A 14360-nucleotide genomic window follows, 5' to 3' on the forward strand; every position below is an offset into this window, starting at 1 on the left:
CATGATTTCAATTATATATAAAACTATTGTATTGAACGACAACAAAAGTAGGGACAAGTGAATGTATTCGAACAAAAAATTACGGAGTATCTTAGTAAAATCTAAAAACCATACAGTAAATACTTAATTTGCAAAATATCAATCAATCGTCTCAAACTTGACTGTTCCTTATGGAAATATCAGTGAATCATCTCAGACTTCATTGTTCATGCATTTCCATACCAATTACTTTCTATTCTCGTTCTTTCCTTCTCGAACTTCTGCTGACAGATATTCTATTCTTGACTAGCGTTATATACTACTTATATTGATATAAATAGTACACACTACATTATTAAATCATTAGATAACATCCTCTATAGTTTATTGATTTCAACTTATTTTCATGGTGGTTGGTTTAAATAAGATTATTTTTATATTTCAGTTGATATGTTCGGTTGATTATTTAGATTTTAAATAAATAGATGTCGGAATGTATTAAAGTATAATCAAACTGTTCAAAATTGTAATTAAGCTAATTAGCCGAACTGAAACACCGTATTAACTATTTTAAAGTCTTTAAATAATTAGTATGTATATCGTTATATATTATATTATTATCATTAGCTTTATTCGGTATTGTAATTTTGGTAAAATATAGAACTCTCAGCACAAAGTGTTTTAACAAATTTCCGTTTCTTACTTCTTGATCGATCCTGATGACAAAGATTGAGTGACCATCAGTTAGAAGTTAGCAGTTCAGGAATCGACATCTGAATAATGTATATTCTTTTCGCTGTATATTGCCAGCAACCATGATATCTCTGATTGGGCCATTTGTAATTTGTACAACGAAAGGTTGTACACTTTTTGGAAACGCATCTGAATAGGTTATACGATTAATAGCCATAATAATGTGTTGAAACAAAAAAATTAGATAACTTGTTGAAATATCTAGATAGAAGGAACAGGTAGCCTAGATGTTCAAACAGGCCGCCATTGAAGATCACCAAAATATTTTTCTCAGTACATTCATTTATTTGTCAGAGAATTTTAGTGATGAGTTATTCTGCATCACTATGGTTTAAAGATTTATAAGTTATTCCTGTAACTGTTTCACATACAAAAACAAAATATTAAAACTCCATCTTCCTTTTTATTCTAGATTATTGCGCTTTAATATTAACTGACTTGTCTATTTAATAGAATTAGGCATTAATAAAAATGCTTTATTCTGTTTTCATGTCCAGTGAAAATTTGTATATATTTATTATTTATTCGAACACATAAATACATTAGTACAAAGGAGCACCCAATACATATGCGCCACACAAAGTCACTTGATTTGTGTGTGGGCTGTGATACTGATCGGGTGTCCAGACCGAAGTAGGTGATTTTCTTAGGGGGCCATTCCCTAAGCCTTCGATCTAAAAGTTTTATCCACAAGGCAGTGGAGCGACGTCAGAGGATGTAGTCCTACGGTAGCCGGTGACCAATAATTGGTCCATACCCAATTTGTTCCGTCAGGGTTCTGGAGTTCATGTGAACCATTGGTTTGGAATCAGGGTTTTGCAACTCCCCTAGGTGGATCCTCCATGTCCACCAACCGTTCAGTGAAAACAATTCCCATTTAATTCCCTCTATTAAGTTGATAAAATAATCTTGACTTTAATATTAGTTTAAATCATTTTAACTAGTCTTGTGGTTAATGTAAAACAATTTTACTTAAACGTTTCAAAGAGAATTGAACAGTTTGCAATTAGTTTTTAACATTAATTTTTAAGTTATAAACATAAACGCGTTTTAGAACTAAACGATTATGTGTTAACTTAAGATATTTTTTATCCCATTCAGTGTACATGTATACAAATACAATGCCTAATGATTCCCCGGCAGATACTGAAATAAAGTAACTAATTATTTTTAACAGTTGATTTCATGAGTCGATCAAAGCTAGACCACCGTTGAAAACATGAAGGCACCAGACGGTCGTTTTGTCCCATTATGGGACTCCTCAGCAGTGCACATCCGCGATCTTATGAATTCCATACTAGGATGAAACAGTCGTCTAGTGCTTCCAAGTTTTCAATGGTGGTCTAGTCTAGATAGACTCATGAATTCATTTATTAAAATATTCACAATCTCTACAAATCCTCATTCTGAAAATAAGGATTTACCAGCTTGGGAAAATTTAATTTTAATGTTTTTTTTCTTCTAAAACTCCTTAATGATATTCAACTTGAATAGTGAGTAAATTCTATACTGAGTCTAAACTACACTGTCAGCTTCTTAATAAAGATTCTACTTTTTATTCAATTCTTCATTCATTTTTTGTCTTGATTCTTTCTTTCAATTTACTTATCAGATTACTCTTTGTACAGTCGGTTATGGAGATACAGTGCCTAAAACATGGATGGGGAAAATTATTGCAGCATTTTGTGCATTGGCTGGTATCTCATTTTTCGCTTTACCTGCTGTGAGTTATTATTCATTAAAAATTAATCTTTTAGTGATTCACACATACAAACTCTCAACTATTTCTGTTATGCAAATTCAAACGAAACTAAAATAATGCACACTTTTATCTATTTATGCTTCATTCTAAGATAATTAGACATGTAATCAGAAAGAGGGTACCATACTATGATGAAACAGCCGTCTAGTGTTTCCAGGTTTTCCATGGTGGTCTAGCTTTAATTGACTCATGAATTCAACTAATAAATTAGACAAGTATTTTAAGCACAATAGGCCAAACTTCGCAAATAAAAGTCGATTATATGATGATAGGTTTGGTAATATTGATAAGCAGAGTACAGTTAATTTTTTTAAATAAATAAACTGAAAAGTCAGTGATGGACACTAAATTAACAAGATTCTTTTTAAATGTCTATTAAGCACAACCAGAAAGAACTTCAATGAATTTAAAGAAGAATGATCTACGTACATTCTACACGTCAGGCAAATCATAGTTATAAACGAGGGATTTTAAACAGCCAAGTTTTGCTCTCCATTGTCTATAGAATGATCAGAGATGTGACATTCTGATTGTGTACCTTATTTCATTCACAATCGACAGGGTTTTGCATTATGCCAATATTTGGTCAACAATAACCATTAAGTGCTCGTTTAGACAAAATTAGAATCTTCCTCTTACAAACCGTAAAAGTCATAGTAGTTCGAGCCAATAACTATGGTTTTTGTATTGGAAAGGGTATTTTTAATACATCTAATGATTCTTTGATGAAAAATGACCCAGTCAGATATCTTAATAATATTTTCCTTTCCTTTTGATGACTGTTATTTCGCATACCTTTTAAACTCCTTTCTTTGCACTATATTTTTGTGTCATCTGACTCCAGTGACTAGAACTTTCAATAACTCTTTTCTTCATTTTTAACCTACTATGAACTTTCATGTAATTATTCGCTAATTGATATTATCTTCAATATTCTTGTCATTAACCTAACCACTTTTACATCTGGTTACATTTGGTTTAAAAAGTTACATAGATAGTTCAGAAATATCTTAGGTTTATGTCATTGAAGACATTGTTATTCGCTTACATAAGCCATAATTACTGTATATGTTTTATTTTACTGTTCTGAAAATTTATTCAGTTGGTTCATTAATAACAACCATCTTGAATTTAAATTTTAACACTTCCTAATCTAGTATTCAAAAGCGTATGTTGTTATCACCTCACTTTCAACTGTAAATTATGATAATAGGTGAATTAACACTTTGTACATGTTAAATATAGTTCAGTTACGGTTCTGTTTTTAATATGTCAATTTCTCGAATGTTCACCTAAATTCACTTGGTATTGTTTGCTTGTATCTTACCATTGTTGTTTAGGACTACGATTGATCAGTTTCTTATTGGTATATGTGCATACTGTGCGGACTGCCTCGATATTGCCTTAAGTCACAAGCATCATAAGCAAAGATAGATAGTGGCTAAGATATGTGTAGCTATCAGGACTCAATACCTAAGTGGATAACGTGATGGTGTTTGAATCGAATGGTACTGGGTTCGAATCCCAGAGTAAACACTGACTCTGGTATACAGGTACATCCATCTGAGGAGTCCCAAATAAGACGAAATGCACGTCCTGGATTCTACTGCTACCAATCTTTGCTGATAAGGCTTGTGTTTAACTAAATGTCTGTTATCATGATACCTTTAAAACAATCAATTTTTTATCAATAAACAAAGTGAATTGTCATATCGATAATCTTTTAATTTACTACTAAAAATCTTCAATATTCAATATTCCATGATTTTTGTTCATCATTGTGCATTTAATTTACTATTGTATTTTCTAATTAAATAATTTCTTTGTAAGTCAGTCTAGATTTGACTAAGTAGCATAAAATTACTGGTAAAAGAAATATTGAATAGAAATGTACTTTCACTTACTCTTACTTGTTTGAATCTTCCCATTGGTGTTTGGGACTGCAACTGGTCAGCCTCATATTAGCATATGTGCATAATGTGCGTATTGCCTTGATATAGCCTTATTTCACAAGCATCGTAAGCAAAGATGGATAGTGGCTAGTAGTGGAATCCAGAACGCGCGTTTCGTCCGATTCGGGACTCGTCAGTTGGATGTACCTGCATCTCAGATTTGGTGTTCATTCTGCGACTCCAACCCAGTACCTTTCGCTTCAAACGCCATCGCATTATCCACTCAGCTACTGAGTCCTGATAGCCACTTGCTTGTGCAATGGGATGAAGTTTTATTTTCACTTAGTATTGTTTGTTTGAATCTTCCCATTGATGTACTGTTTAAAATGCAACCAAATGTATTATACATTAAATAATGATAAAAATAATGACAATGAACAAAGAAATAATCTTTTTGATTGAGATCATGAACCTATGAATGTTATACCACTATTGAAAACCTGGAAGAACTAGACAGCCGTTTCGTCCTAGTATGGGACTACTTGACAATACACATTCATTATCCCGCATGCGGGATTTTCAATGGTGATCTAACATTCACCGATTCATTGTCTCAATCAAAAACCTAACAAACTTAACAAGACAAGTAGATAAAGGAATTGTGGTTAACAAAGTAATTCACGTTTTACCTTATTTAAGACTCAAAAGCTGCGTATATATGAATCCCTGTGTTAATGTTTACACGGAGACTAGAACTCAGAACCTTTCTCTTTAAATAGCAATACACACTAAGCTAATGATAATTATATAAACAGATAAAAGTCAATACATATCATATTGCATCATAAGGTCACTAAATGAATAAAAAAAATGACATAGGACAATGATATAAATATATTACATTATTGACTTATCGTTGGACAACTGTTGTGAATAAAACTCCAAAACTTCTACGGATATTTCCATAGGGATTAAATTTATGATTGTATTTATCATTTGTATATTATATTTGTCTAATTCAATGTTTTTTTTATATTTTGGCTTTTACTCATAATGGACAAGTTAATGGTGTAACTTCTATATTTAATAGTATATTATAATCTGCTTAAACAGATTGATATATTTATGATTCCCAAAATTACATCCATAATTCATAGATTTACTTGTAGTACGTTAGCTTCGTTAATCAATCACCTTGATAACCGTCATTATATAAATCCCAACGGTGTTTAGATTCAGAAGTCAGTAAAAAGCGGCGATTACAGTTTATTAGTGGATAGCACAGATAACAAAGTTACAAGCATGTCGAGCGAATCGGATCAAAGAAGCGAGCGAATACAGAGGCGGATTTATGGTCAAATCGAATCAAGGCTCAGTTAGGCACGGCAAAGATTAAGCAAGCAAGGCAAAAGCTATTACTAGGATTCAAGCACATATATACATGGTAGAGTTACTAATCAAGCAATATCTAAGCTATCAACATTTAAGCTAGAGAGATATGTGCGTAGTCTGTCACATGTGATCAAGCATACACAATTATACGGACATGATTATGAACACTTTCTGTTAAATAAGTTAATAAAAAGGTATGACAGAAACCAATCTTAATCGAAATAAGTCATGGGAGTGTTGCTATATATTAAATGAACTTCAATATTGAATAAATATGTAAATACTTTAAGACATTTGTTCAAGCCATGCATTTTGATGATTGAAAACTTAAATAAGACGTGATGATCTGATTAACTTTCCAATGAATCCAAGCAAAACCTATAAAAAGATCGATAAATCATGTTTGTTCCTAGGTCATTCGATTATTTTCAGATTGAATTTACAAAATCTTTTCCGGAAAATTAATGAAGCAAGTGAACTAAGTGATCTCTTAAAAAAGAAAAACAGATTCATTAAAAATGCACAGCAAACAATCGTTAGTTCGTTTTAATTTATGCCAAAATAATTTCAATCTATGTTCAAGATTCAATAAATCCATTAATTCTGATGTTGAAAATGTGTCTCCTATAAGAATAAATCAATAACTGATTATGTCTCCTGAGTATTGTTTGTCATTGAAACGTTGTATTCTAATCAAGTTTTTACATCTGTAGATTATATCAAATATATTGACTTTATTTGAAAGTTGAATAGTCGATTTTGAAATGCTATCAACTGGAACTTATTAACAATAGTTTACCTCAGTTACAACAGTTATCAAGACCAGTAACTTGTAAGTGTAACGAGCTAAAATTTTAAGCATGAATACAACATGAATATTTTAATGAGAAATTATTGCCGGTTAGCAGAAAAACAGTCTCTTAGACAATGCATAGTACAGTAAGAAACAGCAATCACAACACTTCTTAAATACTTATGTAAACTCCGCCTAAGAACTGTTAGATAAATATCTCTGACTGGGATTAAATCAAAATCTCAAACAGCAACTAATTAATGGATTTTGTGAAATGATAAACTTCGGACACTAAACGGAATAATCTATTAATTTAATTTCTGTTGTTAGACTGTTCAGACTCAGTAATTGATGAATATCAGGTTGGCTGCAAGACTTGCTTAGTGGTTACTTCCACTGGCTAAAGGTTGAGAATAACAATCCTTCCTAGTGTTCTTCAGTTTTAAACAATTCTCCAGATAATGTCACTTTTTGACAAGAAAAGTCATTTAGCTGTAAAAATGTCTTATTAATTGACCAAACCAGTGAAATCCTGAGTTTTGTAATAAACGACTGTGGACAATCTCAAATACACATAGTCTTCTAGCAACTATGGTACCATCCATATCGAATTCATTAAGGTACACAGAAATTACTGGTCAAAAGTCCTGAATTTTATTTTAAGTAATAGCTAAATACTTTGTTTAAAACACATTGGCATTTTTATGGTATATTATTGAGTAATGAACAGAGCAAAATAAATATAATTTTTTGAATACTCTACATATACATAATATATTAAGTGTCTTTTAATTTCAGGGTATATTAGGTAGCGGTTTCGCTCTGAAAGTACAACAACATCAAAGACAAAAACATCTGATTCGAAGACGTGTTCCAGCTGCCACATTAATTCAATGTTTATGGAGATGTTATGCTGCAGATCCTCATTCATCATCCGTTGCAACATGGAAAATTCATATGAGACCCATTAGAAAACCTGTTGGGTTAGTGAAAATAATTTTGTTTATTATAATCTTATAAAAAAAATTGTGGTTGATGTTTACCTTGTCCAATTTGACTTAGATCATCAATCTCACTTTACATCTAGAAACCAATAATAGTCATAAAATAATTCTGTATAGCTTTTTATTTACAAAAAAGTAATTTTAAACAGCTGACTTGTTAGCAGACATGAGTCAATAAAAGTTTTTATCTACCTAAAACACCCAAATGAACACCATTAAAAAGGACAAATTCTTTCAGATGAATTAATCTTATTCAGGGGCTGAATTTAATTTAATCATCAGTATACTAAGTGAATTTTTCGTACATCTAATCCTATTAGGCAAAGATGGATAGTGGCTAGTAGTGGAATCCAGGACTCGCGCTTCGTCCTATTTGGGACTCGTCAGCTGGACGTACCTGCATCTCAGAGTTGATGTTCACTCTGGGACTCGAACCCAGTACCATTCGCTTCAAACGCCGTCGCGTTATCCACTTAGCTACTGAATCCTGATGGTCACTTTCTTGTGCAAATAAACAAATCGTGCGCCTATGATTCCATAGCTAGCCACTATTCATCTTTACTTATAATGCGAATCAAGGCTATATCGAGGCAATACGCACAAGTTGCCCATGTGCCAATAGGCGACTGATCAATCGCAGTCCTAAACATCAATGGGAAGATTCAACGAAACATTACCAAATGAATCTAGTCTTATTTTTTATAATTTCTCCTATTTTGTACGTCTTTAATTTTATTTTTGTATTCATAGTTGAAAGCGTGAGTCGATTGAAGCTAGACCACCATGGAAAACCTGGAAGCACTGAACGGCCGTTTCGTCCTATTGTAGGACTTCTCAACAGAGCTCATCTACGATCCCCCCTCACGAGATTCCAACCCAATACCTATCATTCTCGCGTGTGAGCACTTAACCTCTATACCACTGAGCCGGCTGGCATCCAATGGTGTTAATGTCTAACTTCAACTAATCCATATTTGTTGTCTTCACTTAAGAAATATTGAATCAACTGAATATACTCTTATTAAATAATAATAATATACTACTAATTATTTACTTATTCTACTTTTACAATTATTTATCATTATACTAATTAGATATTCTCATTTCAAACACTAACTTCATTGAATTCAAAAACAACTTTACCATTATTAGATCTCTTAGCATATTTTGCATAAATAATCCATAATTTCCGATTATTATTTTCCCCCCTTTACAAATCTCATAAATCTATTATTTGTTTGACATTAAATAGGAATAATATATAAGTTAAATCTCAGCGAATGAATTTGAAGTAAATCCTGGAAAGGAAATATTTACTTGAAAAAGCTTGAATCAGATTGTCAGTCGAAACGTTGGATTTACTTCAAATTTATTTGCTGAGATTTTACAAATATATTATTCCTATTTAATGTCTTACATCAACTCGGCGCTCAAATACTATTCGTTCTAATTTAGACGAAAGTTCTTATATACTATTATTTGTTTACTTGTTTATCTAATATTCTTTTAGACTGAATCTGTAAGTGAATTATTAAACGACATGAATTAATAAATTAATGAAACCTTTTTAAGTAAAAATGGAAAATGGCTAGCAGTGGAATGCAGGACATGCGTTTCGTCTTATTCGGGACTCGTCAGTTGGATGTACCTGCATCTCAGATTTGATGTTCATTCTGCGACTCCAACCCAGTACCTTTCGCTTCAAACGTCATTGCGTTATTCACTCAGCTACTGAGTCCTGATAGCCACTTGCTTGTGCAATGAGGTGAAGTTCACTTAGTATTGTTTGCAGTCCAAAACATCAATGGGAAGATTCATGCAAACAATACTAAGGGAATTTAATGAAACCCTTTCTTTAATTATTTCCATAATATAATAATGTATATTCTATTACAAATAATTGTTGCTAACCAAATCCTTGAAGCTTATGACTTGACTCAACAGATTACTTAAGAAACTTTCAACCAAAAAAATATAATTTTTAATCTAATTTGATCAATTGACATAGTAAACTTCATTTGAACTATTTACTACTGTTTGTTTTATATTGAAGATAAACTCAAGGGGGGGTATTTGTTATCTTAGGTACGAAATTTTCTTGTTCCACTTTTTGATGGTATGGAATTCAGAAAAATAAATATTGTTTTAACAGTTGAATTTATTAGTCATCACGTAGTGGAGAGCCAGATACTGTCATAATAGAAGTGACTAATCGATAACATGGTAGAAACCGCTTTTTTAAAAAAAACATTTCATTTTATTATATTGTCATATCATTATTTCGTTGGTAATCCGATTTTCCAATTGACTAAGCTTAACTTATATCAGTATTATAGACTGAGATGATGCTCGCTAGCAGTGGAATCCAGAACGCGTGTTTCGTCCTATTTGGGACTAGTCAGCAGGATATATCTATATCTCAGAGTTGACCTTCACTCCGGGACTCGAACCCGGCACCATTCTCATCAAATGCCATCGTGTTATCTACTTATTTACTGAGTTCTGGTAGCCATCAGCTTGTGCAATAAAGTGAAGTTGAATTCTTTTTTTTATTCCAATCTGTGTAAATCTAGCTGGCGAGTCACAAATAGGACGAAACGCGCGTTCTGGATTTCACTGCTAGCCACCATTCATCTTTGCTTAGAATGAATGTAATATCGACACAATCTGAATGAATCATATCAGTATTATTTGTCGTTAAATTGTGTTCAATTACTTCAATACGTTTCTGCTTAATTTTGAGCTTTCAACCCTTTATAATTACTTTAGTCTGTGTTCTCGAACATTAGTTTGCATTTTATAGAAATTCTACTGCACTATCAATTTCACCTTATTTGTATATTTGCTACAATACACGAATATATTTTCTTGTTAAATTCCAACCAATTTGACTTCCAAAAATTTCTTAAAATTTATTTAAACTTATGATTTTGAAGTATTTCAGGATTTAAGAACTTTTTGCGAACCTAAATATGTAAGGTGGATCGCTGTCACTCTCACTGAATCATTGTCCTTAATTTCTTCAAGAAATATTTCTATCAAGAATCGTTGTCATTTTGAAAACTAATAAAAACTATAAATAGTTGTTTGTCACTGGTTATTGCGTTCCACTTCCAGACCAATTAATCATAACCATCTATTATTGAACATGATGTCAAACTTAACACGATACCATTCAGTCGCATCGGATCTAATTACCGATAGTTTCAATTGACAATCATTGTATATATCATTAATTATTTAGAAGTGAAAATTGTAGACTTTTGAATTACCACGTATGATGACAACAATATTACTACACAAAAATTTCATTCAAATCAATTGATAATGGTCTGCAATTTTTAAAATTGATCAAATTAATATCACAAGGGTATTTTTTTAAATAAAATAATAATTTTAATAGTTGATATCATAAGTCAATTGAAGATAGATCGTCATGGAAAACCTGAAAACTCTGGACGGCCGTTTCGTCCTATTGTGGAAATCCTCAATAGTGCGCATCCACCATCACATACTACAATGAAATGGCCGTCCAGTGTTTCCAGGTTTTCCATGGTAGTCTAGCTTTAATCGACTCATAAATTCAATTATTAGAGTACTACAACCTCTCTAAAACCCTCCTTTCTGAAAACAATGATTAATTACAGTTATTATACTAGATAAATTACATCATCGAAATATAGTTTTACATTTCAAATGAACTTGATGTTCTACATTTTCTGTATTTTCATGTCATAATTTTATTGACTGTTTTTATATTAGAACAATTTCCAGGGTCTTCAGAAATCTATGAATGTACTCTGGTGAATATTAGTTTACATATTTACAATAGATTTTAAGATTAACCATTTGACATGTTTCGATGGTATGACGTATAGAATTATAATTTCCTACCCAATGCATGTGACTTTAACCGTGTATTTCTGATTATTGATGAGATATTACGTGATACATTGAATTTAAACGTTTCTACAAAATTTTGGACATAAAATGAATTGACTAATAAGATAATGTTTCTTTTTAAATGGTTGAATTTATTCATAAGATCAGACCAATTGGGATCGTTTGAGCTAATTCATGATCACCGGAAATATAAAAGTAACAAGGTGTTGATTACCGACTATGTGATAAACTATTTTAATAGGAAAATTTATTTTATTATTTATCATTGTTTTTCTTAGTTTTTGTTAGTTTATTTTTCATCACCTCCTCCCACTCTTATTTTTCAAATATACACTCCACTGTTTAATTATCTGAATACTTCATATTACGTAATCTTATGGCTTTTATGAATGTTATTTCAACGTCTTTATTTTTCATAGTTGAAAGCGTGAGTCGATTGAAGGTAGATCACCATGGAAAACCTATTGTCGGACACCTTAGCATTGCGCATCCAAGGTCTCGCCTCGCGAGATTCGAACCCAGGACCTACCAGTCTCGCACCAGAGCACTTAACCGATAGACCACTGAGCCAAACCTTGCGAGTGCGGGATCGTGGATGAGCACTACTGAGGAGTCCCACGATAAGACGAAACGGCCGACCGATGCTTTCAGGTTTTTCCTTGTGGTCTAGCTTCAATTGACTCATGCTTTCAACTATGAAAATACTAAATCTCCACAACACTCCTTCTGTCTTTATTTTTTTCAACTCACCGACCTATTTACCATTCTGAAAAATAATATCAAGTCTTTATTATTCTTACCACAACTAGTACATCGGTCATCACGCTATTAATTCATACTTTTCATTAATTATCTTTATTTATGTAATCCATTCCACTGTTATTGTTAACTCGTAAACTGCCTTGATTAATTTAATAATTTCGTATATGCATATAAATATTACTGTATATTCAAGTAAAAGCCTGATGGGGATTTAAACGAAAGCAGTATTGCTCACTTATATATATTGTTTTAATTCACAAAGAAAAAACAGCATCTGGTGCAGAATAATATGTATTTATTTATATTTCCTAGACTCTTACCAGTTACTTACAAACGTATTTATATAAAAAGTACCTGTGACTTAAAAACAAATCTTCATGGTTATTTGAAAGAAAACATGAACAATATAAACTGAGTAAAGTAATAATTATTGTGAGACTATAATTTATGGACAACCTTTGAGTGACGCTAAAGTAACCTTCAGGGTATCCACCTAATAACTAGGAACAAACGAGGGTTATAAACCAGTGTGAGAAATTAGAATTATGATTTACAATTGATGGTTAAGGTTAGAAAATTAGATTTAGGGTTTTCATCATGAACTGACATCAGCTATAATGCCAAAACTTTATTTAGCCAAATGAATGAATGAATTTCGCGCCAAAATCCCAGACCTATTATCTTATACCTGATTGATTCATCCATAAGTTATAGTCTCACCATAATTATCTACAATTCGAAAATTGATGAGACTGATTATCTAATAATTATAAGAGATTTGTAGTTATTGTCTCTTCTTCATCTATGTATAGGCTAATATGTCTGATTAATTTAAATTATAGAACAATAATTTATCCTCCGAAGTTTTGTGGATATTAAAGTAATTTTAATAGTTTAAGATCCTGAATCAATTAAAGCTAGACCACGGTGGTCTACTTTCAGTTGATTCAGGATCTCCGCTATTAAAATAATTATCCAACAATAAAATACAAGTCCTTACCAATGTAAATTTACATGTACATGTACATGTTGCTCAAACATCGTAGGATTGATTGAAGTTAAACATTAACACCGTTGGATGCCGGCTCAGCGGTCTATCGGTTAAGTGCTCCGGCGCGAGTCTGGTAGGTCTTGGGTTCGAATCTCGCGGGAGCGGGATCGTGGATGCGCACTGCCGATGAGTCTCATAATAGGATGAAACGGCCATCCAGTGCTTTCAGGTTTTTCCATGGTTGTCTAGCTTCAATTGACTCATGATTTCAACTATGAAAATAATGGACTATCCATAAAAACCCTTTCTGATGTAATTAAACGTTAAGTGTTGATATACTTTAATGGATTCTTGAAATGACAAGTGTTGAAATATTTCAAGGTAATTTTTGTTGCGTAATATTCAAAAAAAATCTAAAAGGTTCAGGAAAGGAAAGGTAGATAAATTGAACTCAAAAGATTATGATTGTCATTCAAAAAATCCATATATTCCTTATATTTTAGATTAACCAATTCATATTCAATGACTGAACGAAGTGGATTTTCTCGATTTGGTCGATTTTCAACATTAAAACGTCGTACAGAAAAAACTACTTCCAATACAAATACAAATGTTAACAATATTGTTCCTACCGTATCAACAGATTATCCAAATAATGAAACACCGAAATCTGCGCCAGTTAAAAGTGAAGATTTAGATGTTATTTATGCATTTATAAATGATGAAGATACCACGAAGTAAGTGAATTATGGTACTAATCTTTTGATTTATGGCTTATATTTTTGAGTAAAATTTCTGTACGCAGTCTAGACCAATATATTTAGTTTACTAAATTTCATATCAGTACTATAGAATATTTGTCTGACTTATTATTTTTAGAAAATCAAATACTTTAATCAATTTTTAAACCAAGAACATTTACTTACTTACTTACATCTGTTACCCCTCGTGTAGGAACATAGACCGCACACCAGCATTCTCCATCTAACTCTGTCCTCGGAAATCCTTTACAGTTAGTTCCAGTTAACATTCATATTTTTCATATCTGCTTCTATTTCCCGGCGTAATGTGTTATTTGGCCTTCCACATTTTCCGCCTCCCTTTCACATTCTAAGTTACCGATTGCCTC

At 32.1% G+C, this 14360-nt stretch overlaps 1 protein-coding gene and 1 non-coding gene across 2 annotated transcripts in view; one reads left to right on the forward strand and one right to left on the reverse strand.

Moving 5' to 3' along the window:
• Smp_144310 (voltage-gated potassium channel, KCNQ) overlaps window positions 1-14360 on the forward strand; it is a gene marked incomplete at both ends in the record, with an annotated part of 46259 nt that overhangs the window by 22338 nt on the left and 9561 nt on the right. The window contains 3 exons of the mRNA XM_018795117.1: window positions 2345-2455; window positions 7370-7554; window positions 13735-13968. Of these exons, the coding sequence (XP_018649462.1) occupies window positions 2345-2455; window positions 7370-7554; window positions 13735-13968 (530 nt within the window). The remainder of the gene's footprint in view (window positions 1-2344; window positions 2456-7369; window positions 7555-13734; window positions 13969-14360) is intronic.
• Smp_tRNA_02004_Pseudo_TTG.1.1 lies at window positions 7990-8061 on the reverse strand. Its single transcript has one exon. It is a non-coding gene (tRNA).

Source organism: Schistosoma mansoni, chromosome 1, assembly GCF_000237925.1.
Source record: "Schistosoma mansoni strain Puerto Rico chromosome 1, complete genome".
Classification (NCBI taxonomy): Eukaryota; Metazoa; Platyhelminthes; class Trematoda; order Strigeidida; family Schistosomatidae; genus Schistosoma; species Schistosoma mansoni.